The sequence below is a fragment of the Dendrobates tinctorius genome, unplaced genomic scaffold, assembly GCF_039654945.1.
Source record: "Dendrobates tinctorius isolate UK_male_01 unplaced genomic scaffold, ASM3965494v1 ptg000120l, whole genome shotgun sequence".
Taxonomy (NCBI): domain Eukaryota; kingdom Metazoa; phylum Chordata; class Amphibia; order Anura; family Dendrobatidae; genus Dendrobates; species Dendrobates tinctorius.
In genome coordinates this window covers 26,206,250-26,231,080 of record NW_027361788.1, presented here as the reverse complement: position 1 = coordinate 26,231,080, position 24,831 = coordinate 26,206,250, and the positions used below count along the sequence as shown (strand labels likewise).

Here is a 24,831-nt window from a genome sequence, read left to right as displayed (position 1 = left end):
CACTCGATTTAAAATCTGCCCTCACCTCTGCTAAACAGGCCTACTTCACAACCTTCTTATCTTCCCTATCTTATAACCCTAAACAGTTATTCAAAACTTTTAACTCCCTCATCCGCCCACCACTGCCTCCTACAACCTCCCTCATCTCTGCCGAGGACTTTGCCACACACTTCAAAAATAAGATTGACCAAACAAGGCAAGTCTTCATCACTCAACCACCACAACCCCTTTGTATACCAGACCAATGCCCAAACCCCATAACCTCACTCTCCAACATCACTGAAGGGGAGCTTAATCGTCTCTTCTCCAAATTGCACCTCACAACCTGTGTACTCGACCCCATCCCACCTCCTCTCCAACCTCACCACCACACTTATCCCATCCCTAACCCATCTCTTCAACCTATCACTAATGTCCGGTACCTTCCCTGCTGCTTTCAAACATGCCACAATCACGCCTATCCTTAAAAAGCCAACCCTCGACCCAACCGCTATGTCCAGCTATCGCCCAATATCGTTGCTCCCATTCACTTCCAAACTCCTGGAACAGCACGTCCACGCTGAACTTTCCTCCCACCTATCATCTAACTTGCTCTTTCACAATCTACAATCTGGTTTCCACCCCCATCACTCCACTGAGACAGCCCTGACCAAAATTACTAACGACCTACTACAGCCAAATCAAATGGACAATACTCTATACTCCTGCTTTTAGACCTGTCCTCTGCATTCGACACAGTTGACCACTGCCTCCTACTACAGACCCTCTCCTCCTTGTCTTGCCCTATCCTGGATCTCCTCATACCTTTCCAACCGCACATTCAGCGTCTCCCACTCCCACACCACCTCCTCATCCCACCGTCTCTCTGTTGGAGTCCCCCAAGGCTCTGTTTTAGGACCCCTACTCTACTCAATCTATACACTTGGTCTGGGGCAACTTATAAAGTCCCACGAATTCCACTACCACCTTTATGCTGATGACACTCAGATCTACCTCTCTGGCCCAGACGTCACCTCTCTGCTGTCCAGAATCCCAGAGTGTCTATCAGCCATATCCTCCTTCTCCTCTCGCTTCCTCAAGCTCAATGTGGACAAATCTGAACTCATCATCTTTCCTCCATCTCACAGATCTTCGTTACCCGACCTAGCTATAGCAATTAATGACATCACACTTTCCCCAGTACCGGAAGTCCGCTGCCTTGGAGTAACCTTTGACTCTGCCCTGTCCTTCAAACCGTACATCCCAGCTCTTTCTACCTCCTGTCGCCTCCAGCTCAAAAATATTTCCAGAATCTGTCCTTTTCTCAACCCTCAATCTACTAAAATGCTTGTGCCTGCCCTCATCTCCCGCCTCAACTACTGCAACATCCTTTTTTGTGGTCTCCCTGCTAACACCCTCGCACCTCTCCAGTCCATCCTTAACTCTGCCGCACGACTAATTCGTCTCTATCCTCGCTACTCCTCCGCTTCTCCTCTCTGCAAATCTCTTCACTGGCTCCCATTCCCTCAGCGTATCCAGTTCAAATTACTAATACTGACCTACAAGGCCATCTATAACCTGTCTCCCCCATATGTCTCTGAACTAATCTCCCGATACCTTCCCTCACGTAATCTCCGGTCCTCCCAAGACCTCCTTCTCTCCTCCACACTTATTCGCTCCTCATCCAACCGCCTCTATGACTTCTCCCAAATAGCCCCTATTCTCTGGAATTCTTTGCCCCAACAAGTCCGACTATCAACCACATTTGGATCCTTCAGACGGAACCTGAAAACCCACCTCTTCAAGAAAGCCTACAGCCTGTAATGACCCCGCTACCTCCTTCTCTCTCACCACTACCAGTGATATCACCTCAACCAACACCGGAACTGCTGCAACCCACCAACCTACTGTCTCCTTCCCCACCATCCTGTAGCATGTAAGCCCGAAAGGGCAGGGTCCTCGCTCCTCTCTGTATCAGTCTGTCATTGTTAGTTTGTTTACTGTAAGTGATATCTGTAATTTGTATGTAACCCCCTTCTCATGTACAGCACCATGGAATCAATGGTGCTATATAAATAAATAATAATTTTTATATTTGTATACGTTAATTTGTGTTAGGTAACTTCTCTAGTATCTCACTCTTTGGATAAATCCATATGAGTCAGAAATGGTGGGCATTTTACCTGTGGATTTTCGCTGGTAAATCTGTAGCAGGGGATTTTTTTTTCTCACTAGACATTAAACGGAATCTGTCACCCTGTTTTGGACTATGAGCTGCCGGCATTGACATCAGGGGCTTATCTACAGCAATCTTTTGACCGCTCCAATCTAACTCACATTTGTTATATTTTGTCTCCAGGGAAATGAAGGAGTAATCGGACCACTGGGCATTGTTGGGCCTCCTGGAAACCCAGTAAGTTGATTTTTGGTCAAGGTTAAGTGTCCTTGTTTTTGCCCAGACTGTGACAATGCCACATAAAATAAAAAAAAAAGTCTCCCATGAAAAATACATATTATAGGAGGGCACTCTAAGGCACCATTCACAAGTCTAGGTGCTGTCTGTTGTTTTTTTAGGACAGTACACGGACCCAACCAGTTTTATTGATCCATACATACATCAATTTTAAAAACTGATTAGTTTCTCTGGTCCGTGAGCCTCTGAGCACATACTGTCCTCATCCGTTTAAGGATCCCTATAAATCTCATACTTTGTACTTCAGGGTTTCAACCATATTATGTGTACAGTCTATCCACCTTTTACTTTCAATAGTAGATATTAATATGAAAAGGAACACTGGTATGAAATAGACTATATGACAGATATCCAGCAAAGATTTTTATGTGGCATATCTCCAATTTGATATTCCCACTAAGGGGAAGTCATCCATCCCATTGTGGAAGTTAAGGTATAATTAGATTGTGTTGCACTAAGCCCTATATTATCCCCTTATTATTTTCTTAATAAAAGGTAAATAATAATAATATTGCAGTGTATTCTATAATGCTGTAGATAAGCCCCCGGTCCAACCTGAAAGATAAGAAAAATAAGTTTTATTATAGCCACCCAGGGGGTAGCGGTCCGGGTCCTCCCATCTTCTTGCGATGCCGCCCTCCTGTTGCTTCATCACGCCCCGGCATCGCGCTCCTGCTCAGGCTTACTTATCTGCCCTGTTGAGGCCAGAGCAAAGTACTGCAGTGAGCAGGCGCTGTGAAAGGTCAGAGAGGCCCAGAGCCTGCGCACTTGCCGTACTTTCCTCTGCCCTCAACAGGGCAGATAAGTACGCCTGCGCAGGAGCACGATGCCGAGGTGCCATGAAGCAAGCAGGAGGGCGGCATTGCAAGAAGATGGGAGGACTCGGACCGGACCCCCCCCCGGGTGAGTATAATAAAACGTATTTCTCTTATCTTTCAGGTCGGACTGGAGGCTTACATACAACATTATAGAATGCTGTATATAAGCCCTGAAAGGCAGTGGCCGTATCTTATATTGGCCAAAACTGCTGACAGGTTCCCTTTACGGTAAATACAATCCATCCATCCCCATCTCAGGGTTCTAGATTTATTGCACATTGCCCCACTAACAAAATAAGCTCCATTTGTAGTGCCAATTAAATTCACTGTGGTGTACCATGTGTCTGTCTAGTGCTGACAATGCAAACCAGTGTCACTAAAGCAAACACTTAAGAATTGAGCTCTAAACAAACAGATGTATTGGAAATGATGCTAAATATTAAGTGGATAACCTTCACAACACATGCATCCTTGCCTCTGTACATATGCAGTCTCTTATAATTTAGTCTAGAAAACGGCACCTGCACAGCTTGTCATATTATATCTACTCCTAATTGTAAAATAAAAGTGGGAGATGTTCAGGCTTTGGTATGATTATTTCCAATATGCCCCATACATCTCTTCCACTACTCATCAGCGCTGTCCCTGATATTCATACTGAGACCAGTGTTGATGTCAATTGTGCCAGTTCGTACTGATTGAATCTAGGCACTACTATAGCATCTCCTAAACGCGTTTCGCCCAGCATTCATGTACTGAGCACATCAAGAGGCTATTATTTGAGTAACAATTGCTATTATCACACATAACAAAGCATATTTCTCCCGGTTGTGATAAGAGCCACACGCGGCGGCACAAATGCCCAACATATATAGATAATACTACGCCCCCCTGCTCTGACGCGCACGTACATCGGCCAATCCCCAGCTCCCTGACAAAGCCAGTAGAGGTAGGCCACGTATCATGACAATGCCATTACGTCAGGAGAGGGACAGCCGTCGCCTAGTAACCAGGAAAACAAAACAGAATTGTGCAGGAAAACCAAAGGTATGAATAGATGAAATCCATACAAAACATCCATATCATATAAACCACAATGTCCATAAAAAACAAAAAAGATAAGGGGGAATTTTAATACCACCCTGTCAATAATACATAGACTCACTTCAGACATCCTGTCCAAGGTGGTTTCCACAATGATAAGAGAACCCTTTTACCATCATATCTTATTCTCTTTTTAGTCATTTAAAGGGGTACAGACCACTCAATGGTACATTAGTCAAAACCTCACTTTAGAAACCCATTCCTCACATTCATAACACGTGCAAGATCATTACCACAATTAGCCCTATACCCTCATATCTCATATTTGTCATTTAAAGGGATAGAGAAAGCTCTATAAGACATTAATCAAAAAAGGGGGGAAGGGGGGGGCTTAGTATAAAAAAGATAAATAACCCTCAAGGGATTCCAATGAAAGTACCTACGTCAGCCCTCATCACAATCCCTATTACAACCTTAAATGGCACTGCGGCTAAATGGCCTCCCCATTAGTAGAGGACACATAATACCAGCACACCCACTATACACTAACTCCAAAAGGAATCAAGAGAGGTCTAGATAAATGTAATAAATGAGATACACTCATTAAGACCCTGGGGAGTAATTGTTTTTAAATCCACTGGGTCTCTTTTCTCATAATTCTATTGTTGTGATCATCTCCTCTCAGAGATGCCCTAACTTTTTCAATACCCTGAAATTTCATAACCTTCACATTGCTATTATGGACGTTCCATACGTGTCTCGATATAGGAGCATCCTCCTTCCTCCTAATTTTTCCTATATGCGCCAAAACGCGCTTTCTAAATTCTCTCATGGTCTATCCCACATATGTTTTTGGGCAAGTACATTTAGCCAGATAGACAATCCCCTCCGTACAGCAATTAATAAATTCCCTATTGTAAAACACTTTACCAGTTATGTCACTAATAAATTTGGTCTCCTTTGCAATGTATTCACATGCTTTGCATGATCCACATTTAAATATGCCCACAACTTTAGTTTTATTTAGCCACGTAGGATCAGGACGGTCCATCTGTAGATGACTATGGACCAAATGGTCTCTCAGGTTCCTTCCCCTACGATATGTGACCGATGGTTTAGGGGTAATCACCTCTTTCAAATCGGGTTCAAGCTTCAGTACATCCCAGTATGTTCTCGAGATGTCCATCACCTTTAGCAGATTTATCATCAAAATCCCCAATAAGGCGTATTAAACCAATCATTTTGATTCCTCTCCTTAGGTACCAGCAACGATGTTCTATTTGCTGCCCTGGCATAATGGTATGCTGCTTCCAGCACCTTCCTAGGGTACCCTCTTTTGGTGAACCTCTCACCAAGTTCCACCGCTCTCCTCTCAGTCACCCATAGTGGAACAATTGTGCCTTAGCCTTAAAAATTGACTTTTCGTCATCCCTATTTTGAGTGGTAGAGGGTGTGATGACTTTGCCACTGCAGGAGACTGTTTGTAGCTGTTGGCTTCCTAAACAAGCCCTTCACAAAGAAAGGGATAAACCTTTCCTAAATAAACCCTTCACACGGGGTTTCACAAAGAAACCCGCAGGGTCAACGCGAATGGAAATATCCAGAAAAAATATTTGATTTTCATGGATGGGTGGATGTGAGTCTCAACCCGATTTCATTCACATTCAGAATAGATACAAAATACTCAAATTGTTCCACCGTCCCGGTCCACAACAAGAGAACAACGTCTATATATCTTACCCAAAAGGGTATTTTAGATATCCAGATATCGTTACTCTCATTAAAGACCAGGATTTCCTCCCACCAGCCCATGAATAAATTTGCATATTTGGGAGCACAAGGGCTCCCCATCGCGGTATCCCTGAGCTGGTGGAAGTAGTGTCCATCAATCAAAAAATAGTTATGCTCCAGAATGAACAACGAAAAGATCCATGACAAAATCATTATGTCTCCCAAGGTGCAACCCTCTCATCTGCAGGTAAAATTTCACCGCCTCACATCCTGCCTGGTGTGGTATGGAGCTATAAAGAGCTTCCTCATCAAGGCTAGCAAGAAAAACTCCTTCATCAACCTGCAAATCTTCCAATCTCCTAAGGACGTCCATTGTGTCTCAGACAAAGGAAGGAAGGGCCAGCATGCGTGTGGCTCTTATCACAGCCGGGAGAAATAAGCTTTATTATGTACGATAATAGCAATTGTTGCTCAAATAATAGCCTCTTGATGTGCTCAGTACATGAATGCTGGACGAAACGCGTTTAGGCGATGCTATATTAGTGCCTAGATTCTATCAGTACGATCTGGCACAATTGCCATCAACGCTGGTCTCAGTATGTATATCAGGGACAGCGCTGATGAGTAGTAGAAGAGATGTATGGGGCATATTGGAAATAATCATACCAAAGCCTGAACATCTCCCACTTTTATTTTACAATTAGGAGTAGATATAATATGACAAGCTATGCAGGTGCCATTTTCTAGGCTAAATTATAAGAGACTGCATATGTACAGAGGCAAGGATGCATGTGTTGTGAAGGTTATCCACTTAATATTTAGCATCATTCCCAATGCATCTGTTTGTTTAGAGCCCAGTCCTTAGTGTTTGCTTTAGTGACACTGGTTTGCATTGTCAGCACTAGATAGACACATGGTACACCAGAGTGAATTTAATTGGCATTACAAATGGAGCTTACTTTGTTAGTGGGGCAATGTGCAATAAATCTAGTACCCTGAGATGGTGATGGATGGATTGTATTTAAGAACTAATAAGGGTGATAATTAGATCCAGTGCAATATTATCATTATTTACTGTTTATTAAGAAAATAATAAGGGGATAATATAGCGCTTAGTGCAATACAATCTAATTATACCTTATCTTCCACAATGGGATGGATGACTTCCCCTTAGTGGGAATATCAAATTGGAGATATGCCACATAAAAATCTTTGCTGGATATCTGTCATATAGTCTATTTCATACCAGTGTTCCTTTTCATATTAATATCCACTATTGAAAGTAAAAGGTGGATAGACTGTACACATAATATGGTGGTCACTTTATTGTTTTTATCGGATTATTAATAAAAGTTACATTTTAGAAATATTGTTTTGTCCTCCAAAGTCAGTGATTTTGTTTAATTGGTGGTTATAATATTGGTTTTGTCTGGGGGACTTTCTTCAGTCATACGCTATACTTCAGGGTTTCATCAGTTTTATCTACCCGTTGCCTCTTAACAATGGATCAGTGAAAAAGTTTAGACAGTCGACCTGCTTCAGTCTTTAAAAACAGATAACAAAAATGGAGTAAAAATGGATGGCACGTGAAAGAAAACCGATCCATTTCTCTTACAGATGTAAAAATTGGCACAAATGAAGCGAGTAAGGCCTTAGACTACATTCACACTACAGAGGACAACACAATTGCAGTAATATTGTACGTCTCTTCCAAAGAAATCCTTTTTCTAAGTGGGATTTCACTGTAGTTCTTAAAGTCTGCTGAGGCAACAGATAAGAGCGAACCTGCTTGGATAAGTTGCTATCCAAGCATGCTCATGTGCTAACCAAGTGTCTTTGATGTGCTCGAATAATATTTATTTTACTCACTTATATAGCGCCATTAATTCCACAGCGCTTTACAGATAGAATCATAGAATCGTAGAGTTGGAAGGGACCTCCTGGGCCATCTGGTCCAACCCCCTGCTCAAAGCAGGATTCGCTAAATCATCCCAGTCAGATGTCTGTCCAGTAAGTTGACCGCAAAAAATCAATGTTGGAATTTTGTCCGTCTGGACCCCACAAAACGATTCCCCTTTCCAGATATTGAGAGAGCCAAAATTTGAGCTCGATCAAACGACGTTAACCCGTGCCGCTCGTCGCTCAAAGTTTGAAAAAATCCAAATTGAGGTATTTTAAGATTTAGGTATTTTGCATAGTCTGTTAGACTATAAAGAATGTGACAACATTGCAGAAATAGCCCTGACCAAATTTTCGAACCATTTGTGGTATTTGAATGCAGAGTTGGTGGGATTATCGTTTTTTGATCCCACCATTACAGACAATGAAAAGTTGTTAATGGCTAATAAATTGCTCAGTAGCACAGATGAACCATCAGAGCACGCTAGGGTTGTAAATCCAAAAGTTAGGAAAGAAAAATTAAAAGAGGTAGGAAGTAACCAACTTTAATGACCTTCTGACAAAAGATGAAGAACAAAAGCAATATGTCCTGCAAGTTGTAAGCAAATGCCGAGCATTATATTCTAACGTTTCAAAAACTACTTTAACAAAAGCTCTAGAATAGATTAGATAACTATGTAAAATTATCAACTCATGTAGGTTAGCGTGCTCTGATGGTTCATCTGTGCTACTGAGCAATTTATTAGCCATTAACAACTTTTCATTGTCTGTAATGGTGGGATCAAAAAACGATAATCCCACCAACTCTGCATTCAAATACCACAAATGGTTCGAAAATTTGGTCAGGGCTATTTCTGCAATGTTGTTGTCACATTCTTTATAGTCTAACAGACTATGCAAAATACCTAAATCTTAAAATACCTCAATTTGGATTTTTTCAAACTTTGAGCGACGAGCGGCACGGGTTAACGTCGTTTGATCGAGCTCAAATTTTGGCTCTCTCAATATCTGGAAAGGGGAATCGTTTTGTGGGGTCCAGACAAACAAGATTCTGACATTTTTTCCCCCCTATATGAGATCCGGTCACCCTACTTTCCAGCCTCTGTTTGAAGACTTCCAATGAAGGAGAACTTACCACTTCTCGTGGCAGCTTGTTCCACTCATTGATCACTCTAACTGTCAAAAAGTTTTTTCTAATATCTAATCTGTGTCTCCCATTCAGTTTCATCCCATTGCTTCTAGTCTTTCCTTGTGCAAATGAGAATAAAGTTGATCCTTCTACAATGTGACAGCCCTTTAGATATTTGTAGACAGCTATTAAGTCTCCTCTCAGTCTTCTCTTTTGCAAACTAAACAATCCCAAATCCTGCAACCTTTCCTCATAAGACAGGGTTTGCAGACCGGTCACCATTCTGGTTGCTCTTTTCTGAACTTGCTCCTGTTTGTTGATGTCTTTTTTTAAAATGTGGTGCCCAAAACTGGACACAATATTCCAGATGAGGTCTGACCAAAGAGGAGTAGAGGGAAATAATGACTTCACGTGATCTAGACTGTATGCTTCTGTTAATACATCCTAGAATTGCATTTGCCTTTTTTGCTGCTGCATCACACTGTTGACTCATATTCAGTCTGTGATCTATTAGTATACCCAAGTCTTTTTCACATGTGCTGTTGCTTAGCCCTATTCCTCCCATTCTGTATATGCTTTTTTCATTTTTATTGCCCAGATGTAGTACTTTGCATTTTTCCCTGTTAAAAACCATTCTGTTAGTTGCTGCCCACTTCTCCAGTTTATTTATATCTTTTTGAATCCTCTCTCTCTCTTCTCTAGTATTAGCTATCCCTCCTAGCTTTGTGTCATCAGCAAATTTAATCAGTTTACCCTCAATTCCTTCATCTAAATCGTTGATAAAGATGTTGAACAATACAGGGCCCAGGACAGAGCCCTGTGGTACCCCACTTGAGACATTCTTCCAACTGGATGTGCAGCCATATTATCAGAACTGTCCCCATTAGGGCTCACAATATAGATTTCCTATCAGTATGTCTTTGGAATGTGGGAGGAAACCCACACAAACACGGGGAGAACATACAGACTTCTTGCAGATGTTGTCCTTGGTGGAATTTGAACCCAGGTCCTCAGCACTGCAAGGCTGCAGTGCTAACCACTGAGCCACTGAGCTGTGCGAGTCCACGCGGCTGCATGTCTCGCGGTTGTGCGACAGCCAAAGCACATGCAGAGATTGCCTGTTTGTTAGGCAATCCCTGCATGTGTTGCGGCTGTCGATACATGCAGCTGCGGGGACTCGAGCATATTTGAGCACTCTGAAGTCACTCAGCACCTGAGCATGTTCGGATAACACGTTATCCGAGCATGTTCCCTCATCACTAATACACACGCATTCACTGGAACAGACCAATTTATTAATTTCTGCCCCTGTGAATGGAGTTTTGTAAATGTTTGAATCACTTTGGCCTTAATTCCTTTAGCCAGAGGCACACATAAAACTTTAATCATATGACCTGGTGAACACCGCGTCTGTCCCATTTGTAATGTCGCCACGCACAATAACCTAGAAATCCGGTCTGTACAATAAAACCGGTTTCTGATGTGTTTTCTATGCCTGACACTCTGTATACATTAGGTTGTCTGGTTTCAGCTGGAAAATTCTTGCCTTGAAAAAGTAAAAAAAAAAAATAAAATAAAAAATAACAAAATAATCCTCATGATTAGACAACTCTATGCTCTTGTCTACTTTGTGTTGTGCCTGGTGAGAGCATTTTGTGTGTATTGCATGTGTCACCAGCAGTAATCCCCCTGCACACACTCCATTATTACCAGTTCTGGCAGAAACCCATTGAGTACAGTGCCCTGATGACTATAGCAGGTGTCTGGATCACCTGAAAATGACGGATACCGCTTCCTCCCACCAATCACTCATGTCTTATTCTTTATTGTAGGGCCCGACAGGAGACAAAGGAACACAAGGGGATACAGTGAGTGCATTTTATTTGTGGTCCTAAACATCAGATGCATGTTGTCCCATATTTGCCTGGTTTTCACATGAAGTTTACTAACATTTTCTTTATTTTCTTTTCCAGGGATTACCAGGGCCTCGGGTAAGGTCAGATGCAATGATTTTCATAGCTGAATGAGACTACATACATACAGCACACGTAGAAGCATAATGTGGGCTCCTGGGCCTTAGCTCTACAGTGGCATTTATAGGACCATGACTTAACCTGGCCCAGGTGTAGTTGCTGCCTCTCACCCTCCTATACCTACAACCCTGAGTAAATAAGCACTTGCCATTCCGATGATAATAGTGGTTTGTGACAATGTTCTCTCTTTGTAGGGTCCTCCTGGTCCACGTGGAAAGCCTGGACCGCCGGTAAGAAACACCTAGCTATTGTTTTATCCTACCTTCATTTGGTAAAATTATCATAGTCCAAAAAGTCACTGTAGTAGTTGGTTCTGGTTTGTGGAGATTAATATCAGTAATAGATAACATAACAGACCCTCAATGACAGCACAGGAACATATTGTATAGATTTGGTCTGGTAAATGGTAGGGTTAAAACTTTATGTAACAGTGGCACCAGGGATGTCATAGAACATGCTAATTAAAGTCAAAACTAACTCAGCGGCCATTAAAGGGACTTTCCCTTTAAATCCATTATAAGTATATGATTGCTGTGTGAGTGAAGCAATGTGAACCAAAATTAAATGATAGACCACAGGGCCTCAATATATTAATAACCAAAAAAACAAATAGACCCCTAAGATTTAGCCTTTATTGATATATTAAAAGTACAACACTCCAAACAATCTTCTAAAAACCGTGTAGAGGTATAGTCAGACAAGGCTATCCAGGGTTCAATCAAATACACCAATACATAGGATAAATATGTAGACGGTTGTGGGGATTATAAGTACCCCAAAATGTCCCTGTCCATCACCCTACCTGACAGTGGAGGTTGACAACCTAGTATGTGCGGTATGGTGTCCCTGCCCAAGATCGATGTCCCTGGACACCCTACCAACCCCTATACTACAAAAAGGGGGTAAAACAAAGGAAAAAAGGTGTATCCATGTATACAAAATAATGGAAAAAGGTACATATATACAAAACAAGTTCAATTAATATTCTCGTCTATTGGAGATGGATGTATGGCCTTAAAAAATGTTTGGGACAGTGTATCAGTATAATTATAATAATAGGCATATACAACAGCTCTGCCCTAGAGGTAACCGCCATTCAATATATAGGCCCATTACGGTATTCCAATAAACCCATTTCTAGTTAGTGCTGGATAATGCATGACTGGCTCTTCATATGTTTATATGTATTTGCAAAAAGGGTGTATATAATTATATGCTGCTGCTAGCAAAACATAGGCCTTTGCTGTTTAAAATTGGGCTTATTGTGGCCTTCCCTTTAAGACAGTGGCTGGAGAAGGACTCTATTTTGTGACATTATGTTACGTATATATGGGCATCATCCCCCACCAACTAGAAATAGGTTTTTTTTTTAATACTGTAATGGGCCTATATATTGATTGCAGGTTACCTGTATGGCAGAGCTGTTGTATATGCCTGTTATTATAATTATAAAAAAAAAATTAAGGCCATACATCCATCTCCAACAGATGAGAATATTAATTGAACTTATTTTGTATATATGTACCTTTTTCCACTATTTTGTATATACAGTATGTACCTTTTTTACTTTATTTTTTGTCTGTGCTTTACCCCCTTTTTGTAGTATAGTGGTTGGTAGGGTGTTCAGGGACATCATTGTGTAGCGAGGGCGCAATATCGCACATACTAGGCTGTCAACCTCCACTGTCAGGTAGCGTGATGGACAGGGACATTTTAGGATCCCCACAGCCTTCAATATATTTATCCTGACTATGTATTGGAGTATTTGATGGAACCCTGGATAGCTTAGTCTGATTATATATCCACACTACAGAGTGGGCCATTTATATATAATCTTCCAGGGGAAGAGTCTTGAGGAGATCATTTGCATATTCCCAGTGCCTTCTGGGATAAGTGAAGAGTCTCCGCGAGCTCAATGATCACTGGGTTTTGGCCGTTGCAGCTGAAAAGAGGAAATCGGAAAAACCGCGCGCCAATTTTGGCTCATCTTTCATCGTTTTTAAGAAATCTCAAGATGGAAGAGGCCAGGAGCCATTTGGTGAGCTGCATTTCTTGCTACATGTTCACAGATTTACCAGTGGAAAAGCCAAACTTCACATGCCACAAATGCAAGCTTGTGTCCCTGTTGGAGGAAAAGTTGCAAAATCTCGAAGAGAGGTTAGCTACATTGAAGATCATTAAGGAAGGTGAAGAGTTCTTGGACAGAGCAGAATTATCTCTTCATGTTACAGAAAGAGAAGAAATTCGAAGTGCACCTGAAGAAACAGAGGAATGGAGACATGTGACCCAGAGAAGCAGGAGGATCAGGAGGCAGTCAGCACCCATACTGCTCAGAAACCAGTACCAGGCTCTCACGCAGGAAAACAATGAAGAAATACATCAGGATAAGACTTTGCCAACAAACAGCAACCTTGTACGCCTTCAGAGTCCTCCTGGATGGAGAAAGAAAAATGTTGTGAAGAAGAAACGGAGAGTGGTGGTCATGGGGGATTCACTGTTGAGAGGAACAGAGGCCGCTATCTGCAGACCGGATATAACTTCAAGAGAAATGTGCTGTCTTCCAGGTGCAAAAATTAAAGATGTGTCTGACAGGATATTAGGACTCTTCAGACCTACAGATGACTTCCCATTCCTGCTACTACATGTGGGGAGAAATGACACCTCAAGAAACGACCTGGAAACCATCTGCAGAGACTTTGAAGACTTAGGCAAGAAAGTGAAAGAACTGGGAGCGCAGGTGGTCTTCTCTTCCATCCTCCCAGTGGATGGCCATGGAACAAGGAGGTGGAATAAGATTCTGCAAGTGAACAACTGGCTACGTCGATGGTGCCGTCAGCAACGATTTGGATTTCTGGATCACGGAGTGAACTACTTATACGATGGACTACTTGCTAGAGATGGGGTGCACCTTACGAAGACTGGAAAGCATGTATTTGGAAGTCGCCTTGCTACACTTGTAAGGAGAGCTTTAAACTAGAACAACATGAGAAGGGAAGCAAAAGACCAGAAAAAGCCATACACCTGACAAATGCTATTGAGAACTCTGCTATTAGAAGTGGAAAGGAAGAACAAAGACGAAAGAATCTAATTAATAAAAATATTGGAGAAAGAGAAACCAATCACAAACTAAAATGTTTCTATACTAATGCACAAAGCATGGGCAACAAACAAGGAGAATTGGAACTACTAACACATTAAAAGAAATATGATGTCATTGGAATCACTGAAACTTGGTGGGACAATACACATGATTGGAATACAAGACTAGAAGGATACAACTTATTTGCAAGAAACAGACTTGATAAACGAGGAGGGGGTGTTGCATTGTAGGTTAGAAACGCGTATATCTGCACAGAGATTGAAGCTTCAGAGACTGGGAGTTCTGTGGAAACTGTTTGGGTAAGAATACAAGGACAGAACAATGGAAAGGACACCATTGTAGGCATTTACTACAGGCCGCCTGTGCAAGCTGAAGATATGGATGAACTCTTTATGCATCAAATGGCCAAGTTCTCCAAAAAATATGACATAGTTGTCATGGGAGATTTCAACTATCCAGACATTTGTTGGGAATCTCTCTCAGGCAAAACTAACAGGTCAAGGAAATTCTTATCCTCTCTTGCTGACAACTTTATCTTCCAAAAGGTAGGGGAGAAAACAAGGGGAACTGCTACCTTGGATCTAATCCTTATAAACAGGGAGGAAATGGTTGAGGAGGTAAAAGTGGCTGGAACCCTAGGAGGTAGCGACCATGCTATTTTAGAATTTTGGATAACTAGAGGAGGAAGACCTGTGAAGACTCAGACGTCAAGGTTAGATTTCAGAAAGGCAGATTTTAAGGGATTCAGAAAGATAATTGGAGGGATCCAATGGCTGGATATCCTTAAAGACAAAAATGTCCAGGAAGGATGGGAAATCTTGAAAAATGAAATTCTCAAAGCACAGTTGTTAACAATTCCGAAAAGAGGGAAAAATAGGAAGCATTTAAGGAAACCAGGATGGGTGAACACAGAACTTAAGCACATGCTAAAAAGGAAGAAAAAAATGTTTATAAAATGGAAAGAGGGAGGCATATCTAAAGAAGAATATAATGCTGTCTGCAGAACCTGCAGGGCACAAATCAGATTAGCTAAAGCTGACAATGAATTGAGGCTTGCAAGAGATGTCAAAAGCAATAATAAAGGATTTTGGGGATATGTCAAAAGTAAAAGAAAAGTCAAAGATGCTATAGGATTTTTACAGGATGAAAATGATGAAATGGTAAGACAGGATGTTGAGAAGGCTGAACTTTTAAATTCCTATTTTGCATTTTTTTTGTCTCAGAAAGGAAATGTAACACCAACTGTTATTCACTGTCCTATTAAGGGAATAGAAGAATCCAGGATATCTATAAACAGAAAGATAGTGAGGAAACACTTAGCTAACCTAAATGAATTCAAGTCTCCAGGTCCAGATGAATTACACCCCAGAGTACTGAAGGAGATAGCAGAAGAAATTTTTGAACCCCTCTCCATAATCTTTGAAAATTCTTGGAGAACAGGAGAAGTGCCAGAAGACTGGAGAAGAGCAAATGTTGTTCCTATCTTCAAAAAGGGGAAGAAGGTGAACCCAGGCAACTATAGGCCGGTGAGTCTGACTTCTATACCAGGAAAGATCTTTGAACAAATTATTAAACAACATGTATGTCAATACCTGGATAAGAATGAAGTGATTAAACAGAGTCAGCATGGGTTTGTAACTAATAAGTCATGTCAGACTAACTTAATTTCCTTCTATGACGGTATCACTGATTGGGTGGATCAAGGAAATGCTGTAGATATAGTATATCTTGACTTCAGCAAAGCATTTGACAAAGTCTCTCATACAATCCTTATTGAAAAAATGACTAAGTATGGAATGGACAAGGCAACTGTTAGGTGGATTCATAACTGGCTTAGTGATCTGACCCAAAGAGTGGTCGTAAATGGCTGCACATCCAGTTGGAAGAATGTCTCAAGTGGGGTACCACAGGGCTCTGTCCTGGGCCCTGTATTGTTCAACATCTTTATCAACGATTTAGATGAAGGAATTGAGGGTAAACTGATTAAATTTGCTGATGACACAAAGCTAGGAGGGATAGCTAATACTAGAGAAGAGAGAGAGAGGATTCAAAAAGATTTAAATAAACTGGAGAAGTGGGCAGCAACTAACAGAATGGTTTTTAACAGGGAGAAATGCAAAGTACTACATCTGGGCAATAAAAATGAAAAAAGCATATATAGAATGGGAGGAATAGGGCTAAGTGACAGCACATGTGAAAAAGACTTGGGTATACTAATAGATCACAGACTGAATATGAGTCAACAGTGTGATGCAGCAGCAAAAAAGGCAAATGCAATTCTAGGATGTATTAACAGAAGCATACAGTCTAGATCACGTGAAGTCATTATTTCCCTCTACTCCTCTTTGGTCAGACCTCATCTGGAATATTGTGTCCAGTTTTGGGCACCACATTTTAAAAAAGACATCAACAAACTGGAGCAAGTTCAGAAAAGAGCGACCAGAATGGTGACCGGTCTGCAAACCCTGTCTTATGAGGAAAGGTTGCAGGATTTGGGAATGTTTAGTTTGCAAAAGAGAAGACTGAGAGGAGACTTAATAGCTGTCTACAAATATCTAAAGGGCTGTCACATTGTAGAAGGATCAACTTTATTCTCATTTGCACAAGGAAAGACTAGAAGCAATGGGATGAAACTGAATGGGAGGAGACACAGATTAGATATTAGAAAAAACTTTTTGACAGTTAGAGTGATCAATGAGTGGAACAGGCTGCCACGAGAAGTGGTGAGTTCTCCTTCAATGGAAGTCTTCAAACAGAGGCTGGACAGACATCTGACTGGGATGATTTAGCGAATCCTGCTTTGAGCAGGGGGTTGGACCAGATGGCCCAGGAGGTCCCTTCCAACTCTACGATTCTATGATTCTATGATTCTATAGATACACCTAAATAAAATGGGAATGGTTGGTGACCCAGATCGTCGCGCTGAATTTGCAGAATGGGTAAAACAAATATTGGAACAGGACCCTCCGTTTACACAGAACATTATGTTCAGTGATGAGGCTTTTTGGGGTGGGCCATTTATATGGATACACCTAAATAAAATGGGAATGGTGACAGCTTTCTTGCGTAGGGTGTCTTGCATTGAAATCTGGTGCAATGACCCGGGTACTGCGTTCACCAGACATCAACACAATTTCTATCCGCTCCTCACGTGTTAACCTCTGCGACTTGTCAATGGCTGTAAACAAAGAGAAACTTGTAAATAGCTCATGAAAGAATAAAGTTACGTTAAAACCAATCACACCATTGTTTTTCTTGTGCAATTCTCAATAAGATTGATGTGTCACATGACCCTCTTCCCATTGGAAAAAATAAAATAAAGTTGGATCCAAAACAGCCGTCTTCAAAATGGCCGCCATGGTCACCACCCATCTTGAAAAGTTTTCTTCCTCCCATATACAAATGTGCCTCAAACAGGAAGTTGATATCACCAACCATTCCCATTTTATTTAGGTGTATCCATATAAATGGCCCACCCTGTATTTTTAGAAGATTGTTTGGAGAGTGAAGCAATATGCATGTGTGACTATTGCTACATTGTCTTCCATGGATCAAGCCCATAGAAGTGAATGGAGTGATTGTCAGTCATGCACAATACCTGTTCCCTTTACAAGTCCCATAGAAAAGCATTTGAAAAATTGAAATCTATGGAGAGAAGCAAAACTACATAAAGAAGACACAAAGTCTAAATCAGTCTAGATACAAATCACTTCCAGGGAAGATTGTGGGCAGATTACGTTCCTAGAACTAATTATATGGCTGGACAATGTAACCTGTAATTCAGGTTCAAAAGTACAAGCGGTTAATAATGTTTATTGGTGCAGTCCAGGTTAATGAGGCCTCAGACTTGACATCAAAGGATTGCAGTGAAGACAGACTAGAGCCCAACCAGTGTGCTGTACACACAAACATCTATGAGACTCTCATGGCTGCATAATCCGCAAATTAAAATGGCACTTTAGGAGTCCAGCTAGGACAAGACGCAGTCAATTCTTTCAGCGTTTTTGCAGCGTTTATTCCTTGTTTTTCACCCATTGGTTTGAATGGGTGTAGAAAAAACGCACCAAAAAGGCAGGTATCATTATTTGCAGCGTTTTTTCTGCAGAAAAGTCATGGACATTAGCATGGACCAAGAGACACAAAAAATGCTCCAAAACCGCACCTAAACCTGCCTTTTTGCCGCAGCTTCTTTCCTGCAAAGATATCAGGTTTTGCTGCAGAGAAAAAAAGTAGCAAAAACCTCCAGTGAGAACATACCTTAAATGCTCATTTTTAACATTAGACTGGGAAAGTTTTACAAAGGATTATACATCTATTCAGACATTGATTTTCACAGTAAATACACAATCCTCATCAGGTCTATGAGATCTAATGTATGTAGTTTGGATTGTGAAATCGAGTGAGAGCTTTTCTTTAGGACTTGAAATAATTATAGATTTTCATGCTCATCAATGATCTGCGATTCCCAGTGAATATGCTAATACTCTATAATACACTATGGGAAGATGGGTTAATGTTATGCATGGAGATGTAGATACTAGATAGCTATAAACAATAATATATTTCCTTCTCTTTCAGGGGACACCTGTTTTCTTAGACTCATTTGTAAGTAATATAATTTGGAAAGGCGCAGTAAGGCCACGTTCTCAATTGTGTCTGGCCATTTTGGTTGTTATATTTTAAAGGGAATCTGTCAGCAGGTTTTTGCCATATAATCTGAGGGCAGTATGAGGTAGAGGTTAAAACACTGAATTCACTTATCAGGCTGTGTGCTGTTTACTAACAATGAAGGTTTTATCACTAGGGCAGTGTCATTGCTGGGACTGGCTGCCTTGTGCCAAGTCATCCAACCACACCCCCTCCTGTGATAAGCAGCTCATAGTCAATAGACGATGTACATAGATGTATCATGTAGCAGAGTGGAGAAAGCTGCCCCCACCCACACCACAGCTTTCTAAAAACTATGATTTTGTCACAACTGCTGCACCCAGTAAACTAAGTGACATATCGCTGGAATCAGGGTCTCTTTTTTTCACATTATGCTGCCCTTAGATGAGGTTACAAAAAAACTAGTAATAGATTCCCTTTAAGTAACAAATTGAATTATTTAAGACATTTGGAATGTAGTCTAACCCAGGAGATAGAGAGGGTTGTAGTAGGTACATTAATTACCTCTTTTATTCATTTCTGACATCTCCATATTAATGGTACTAAATGCTGGCGGCCAAGCACTCTTTTCTTCCTTTTCCTTAAGCAATAATATCTATATAGTGGAATTTATAACACTAGTTCTGTCCTTAATCTGATCTAAGGGTAAACTGAGCTATAACATTTAGGAAAAACCTTCTGGTGTTTTTTTATTTTTTTTCTGTGTGGTGTCCTATAGTAATACTGACTTTGTTTGTGGACCATGGAGAAGAAATTTTCAAGACCCTACACTACCTCAGTAGCCTCATCCAAAGTATAAAAAAGCCACTGGGCCCTGCCCTATACACGTGCATACTCATGCACATGTAAACTTTGGGTGAAGGACATTGCCGCACATTGTCAGATACTCTGTCGTAGTAACACCACAAGTACCCCCTAACATTAGTGAGGCAGTCCATCAGGAAGGGCTCCAATATCTCCATGACTAGGCATCCCAGTGCTACAGCTTTCCATTCTAGTTCAGAAGGTCTTGCATGAGGACCATCTACCATCACATCCACTTCTCCATATATCACTGTGGGCTTGCGAGGTGGCATCATCAGTGGGATATTTTAGTTTTGTAAGGTTTGCCATTTTTTCTTCTTTCAGAGGACAGAAGACTTTAGTGAATCTTACCAAGCCCTAATGGACTCCAGTGGACCGGTACTTACACATTTCTTATTTACTGGCTGACAAAATAATTTAAATGCTAATAACGTGGTTTCTCCACCTTTTAGGGTTTCTGAGCCCTTGACAGGATAGAGAAAAATTCCTTGATCTGCCAAATCCAACTGCTGAGATTTCCAGTGTTGGGCTGGATCTTGTCCTGCCTGATGAAGGGGACAGCTCATGTAAATGCATATGTTTCTTTTAAATGAATGGAGCCTGTCTGGTGGTTTCATTTGGCATTTCCCATAACTCCTATTCATTTCAATAGAGAGAGTCTGTGACCTGCTGTCTTCAATACATGGGGGACCCCTGGCGCAGTTTTACATCCTTATTGATGGCTTACAAATCATTATGATTGTGCTTAACAGATTATCTAGTTATGGGATCCATTGTTGTTGGTTTCCACCATTTTGTCAGAAAGAGCAACGTTGAATAGAGCACTATTCCTTTCTTCAAATCCACCAAAACTGTAAATCGAAACAAAATTTCTAGGTGAGCAGAGCCGCCTTGTACAGTGACCCTTCTCTAATAAGTAGAAATTGTCTAGAGTGGAAGACCCCTTTTAAAAGAGTTCGGATGTATGGTCCAGTGTGGTTGCCAAAGAGTCAAACTATGAATCGCATTGGATATCATTAAAGGGTTGTTCACCACTAGAGAACCCCTTTATAGCTACCACACAAAATAGGAAAAACTGCTCACTATACACACCTGGACTGGTGCCATTCCACCGATCTCTCCCAAGGTCACGTGATATGTACAACGCCTTCTCTGTACTATTGGGAGTGGACGTTGGCTCTGACAGAATAGAGAAGGCTGCACAGATCAGTGGCCACTGATTGGCTGCAACAGTCAATGTTTGTCATGTGACAGCTGGGAGACACAGCGGGGAAATTGGAGGAGCGGTGCCATTTCGTCAGGTAAGCCTGCAGCAGACTAGATTTATTAGGAACTAATTTTAGAGAGCGTTTTCTAATAAAATAAAAAATGTTTTATGATGTCCTCACCTGACGCGAGCTCAACAATCCTATCAGTTTCTGTCTTAATACTGTGGTTAGTATGGCGATTACACCCCAGAATCCTGAATATGAAATTCATCCTGTTCAAGCAATATTGCTGCAGACTGATCTTCTATTCAGATGTCTGAGAATGATCATTGCCCCGTCACAACCGCTGTAATGGCAGCAATTTCCTTGGTGTGTACCTCACGGGATGAAGAATGTTGTTTTTCTATAACTTGACAGAAGAGGACGATGCAAGGTCTTTAGGGTGGAATTTCCTCGAGCAATAATATCTATATAGTGGAATTTATAACACTAGTTCTGTCCTTAATCTGATCTAAGAGTAAACTGAGCTAGAACCTTCAGGAAAAAACCTTAATTTTTTTTTGTGTGTGCAGTCCTATAGGAATACTGACTTTGTGTTTGTGGACCATGGAGGAGAAATTTTCAAGACCCTACACTACCTCAGTAGTCTCATCCAAAGTATAAAAAACCCACTGGGGACTAAAGACAACCCTGCCCGAATCTGCAGAGATCTGATGAATTGCCAACAGAAGATGGGAGATGGTAAGCAGATCATCTTCTACCTCTATGTAGGGACCTAAACACCCCTTCAGGAACTTTGAATTATTTTGCAGGCACTTATTGGATTGATCCCAATGTTGGCTGCTCTTCTGATACCATTGAAGTCACCTGCAATTTTACACAAAGTGGTCAGACGTGTCTCAGGCCTGTCACTGCATCCAAGGTAAATCTATGATAGATAGCTATAGAACCTAAAGTATATGGACACAGTCAAGACATTTTCTTTTACTCAGAGAATGTGTCACCAGGTTTATGCTTTCCAATGTGAGGTCAGCATAACATAAGGGCCTAGACTCCAGCTCCAGCACCTGGTCACTTAACTGGGCTTCTTGCTGTAGTGTTAACAATATAACGGTTTTATCTGCTGCAGCTCTGCTAATACTCTCAATGATGAGCAGTCTAACCCCACAACCTGCTATTGATTGACAGCTTACTATATACACTGTGCATAGAAGGAAAGCCAGAGCTCATGAATATCAAGGGCAACACAGAACCAGCTCATAACTGAGAAAACTAGCAAAGCTGCAGCAGATGCTGTAGTTTTTGATTAAAACACTTTTCAAGAGCCTTGTGAGTAACAAAGCTCCGGAAATAAGGTCTGATCCTACTTTATATTGTTTTTAGCTAGGGCAGCAAAGACCTAGTGACAGATTCTCTGTAAACACATATTCATGGCTAAAAATCATTTAGGAAAATTTGGGTTTCACAACCTCTGCGTACCAGTGACGGACATATCTTTGCAGCCGCACAGGGGCTCAAAAGGTAAATGGGCACACTTTCACCTCCAAAGCAGGACTGACAAGAGCCCATACACTTCTCTTGCACAGGGGCCTCTTCTGTCTTCAGAATGAATTAATGGTGAAATCTGTGAGCTTTCCGAGACAAGTCCTCATTCACATGTCCGGTTTTTACATACCTGAACTGTCAGCATACTGACATTATGTTCTATGGCCCTTGTGAAGCTTGAGAAGCCTCTCTGTTTTGTTTGCTTTTTTTGGTTTAGATACGCAGATGGTAAAAAATGGAGACATACCAAAAAACGGGTACAAACCTGTTTCAGCGCACTGAAACCATATTTTTGCTGAAAAAAAAAGGGTGAATTTTGCCCAACCATTATCTACACTCTCTTGAAGGATCTTCTGGGCTGATGAAAATAAATGTTATACGTTTGTGTGTTTTTATGTCTCCTTAAAAATTAATCTCCATCTTTTTATCACCATTTTGTTTTAGATTCAAACTTCTGTGCTGATTTCTTATTACCGTATATCTTTATTGCAGTCAAAGCTCCAAATCCCCTGCATAGATTTAAGCATCATTAAAGGGAAATGCCATTTGGAAGAAGTTGACATATGTCCATGGGATAGATAACATTTAGATAGGAGGGGAGCCATCACTGATCAGCAGAACAGGTCACTTTTATCCCTGTTAAAGCGCATGCTCAGCCACTGTGCCATTTATTCTTTATAGCACTGTTGGAGCGCTGTACTCCACTTTCTTTGGCAGTCTCATAGGAAATGAATGGAGCAACAGTTGCGCATGCATACTGCCTCTCTATTCTGACTGAGATAAATGTGCCCTGTCTTGTCTATTGGTGGGGGTCCCAGCAGTCAGACCCCCACCAATCTAAAAGTTATCCACGTATCTACCGGAGTTCCCCTTTAATTCCGTGCCTATAAACTCTAAAAACATATTCCTAAGCTTTTATCTTGTTGATCTTTCCAAAGCCTCTGTCCTTTTTCTTGTAGATGGTGTTTGAAATTGGCCGAGTTCAGATGAATTTTCTCCACCTCTTGAGTTCAGAAGCCGTACAGCACATAACAGTCCACTGCCTGAATGCCCCTGTTTGGGGTATCTCAACAGACAAACTCTCCCAGAATGCTGTGCGATTCAAGGCCTGGAATGGACAGATATTTGAGGCAGGAGGCCAATATCAGCCAGAGGTTACTGTGGATGACTGCAAGGTAAAACTCCACGCTACTAGTGCTCAGTATGGTTATCCAGTTTCTTAGTATCTTTTCTCAAATTATCACATACATAGTTTTAAGGTTGAAATAAGATACAAGTTCATCGAGTTCATCCTATATAAACTTAAGAACCATTTACACTGCACAAAAGCTACCGTATATACTCGTGTATAAGCTGACCTCCCTAAATTTGCCTAAAAAAACTGGGAAAACTTATTGACTCGCATATAAGCCTAGGGTGGAAAATGCAGCAGCTTCTGGTAAATTTCAAAAATAAAAATAGATACCAATAAAAGTGAAATTAATTGAGAAATCAGTAGGTTAAATGTTTTTGAATATCCATATTGAATCAGGAGCCCCATATAATGCTCCATACAGTCCATGATGGCCCCATAAGATGCTCCGTACAAAATATACCCCATATAATGCTCCATACAGTTCATGATGGCCCCATAAGATGCTCCATACAAAATACGCCACATATAATGCTGCACAAAGGTTAATAATGCCCCATATGATGCCCCATGAAGGTTATGGCCCCATAAGATATTCCATAGATTATGCTCCATAGATTATGCCACTATAAGATGCTCCATAGATTATGCCCCCCTAAAATGCTCCATAGATTATGCCCCCATATGCTGCTCCATAGATTATGCCCCCATATGCTGCTCCATAGATTATGCCCCCATATGCTGCTCCATAGATTATGCCCCCATATGCTGCTCCATAGATTATGCCCCCATATGCTGCTCCATAGATTATGCCCCCATATGCTACTCCATAATTATGCCCCCATATGCTGCTCCATAGATTATGCCCTATATGCTGCCCCAAAGATTATACCCCATATGCTGCTCCATAGATTATGCCCCCATATGCTGCTCCGTAATTATACCCCCATATGCTGCTCCGTAATCATGCCCCTATATGCTGCTCCATAATTAAGCCCCCATATGCTGCTGCTGCCGCTGCAAATATAAAAAAAAATTACATACTCACCTCTCGTCTCGTCGCTGGGGGCCTGGTGCCGGTGTCTTGAGTAGGCGAGGCCAGGTTCTGATGTCACCGCAGGCTCAGGACCCCGGTACTGGCCATATTTACCGATCCCCGCTTCATCGCTGTGTGTCGCTCTGTCTTCCGGGTCCCTCTGTCAGTGACTTTCAGGCAGAGGGCGCGGCGTGCACTAACTACGTCACCGCGCACTCTGACCCTGAGCATC

At 41.4% G+C, this 24,831-nt stretch overlaps 1 protein-coding gene across 1 annotated transcript in view; it reads left to right on the top strand.

Moving 5' to 3' along the window:
* COL27A1 (collagen type XXVII alpha 1 chain) overlaps positions 1–24,831 on the top strand; it is a 460,501-nt gene that overhangs the window by 405,854 nt on the left and 29,816 nt on the right. The window contains exons 52-60 of the mRNA XM_073590987.1: positions 2,339–2,392; positions 10,906–10,941; positions 11,047–11,064; positions 11,301–11,336; positions 18,785–18,811; positions 20,003–20,056; positions 21,459–21,627; positions 21,699–21,808; positions 23,391–23,606. Of these exons, the coding sequence (XP_073447088.1) occupies positions 2,339–2,392; positions 10,906–10,941; positions 11,047–11,064; positions 11,301–11,336; positions 18,785–18,811; positions 20,003–20,056; positions 21,459–21,627; positions 21,699–21,808; positions 23,391–23,606 (720 nt within the window). The remainder of the gene's footprint in view (positions 1–2,338; positions 2,393–10,905; positions 10,942–11,046; positions 11,065–11,300; positions 11,337–18,784; positions 18,812–20,002; positions 20,057–21,458; positions 21,628–21,698; positions 21,809–23,390; positions 23,607–24,831) is intronic.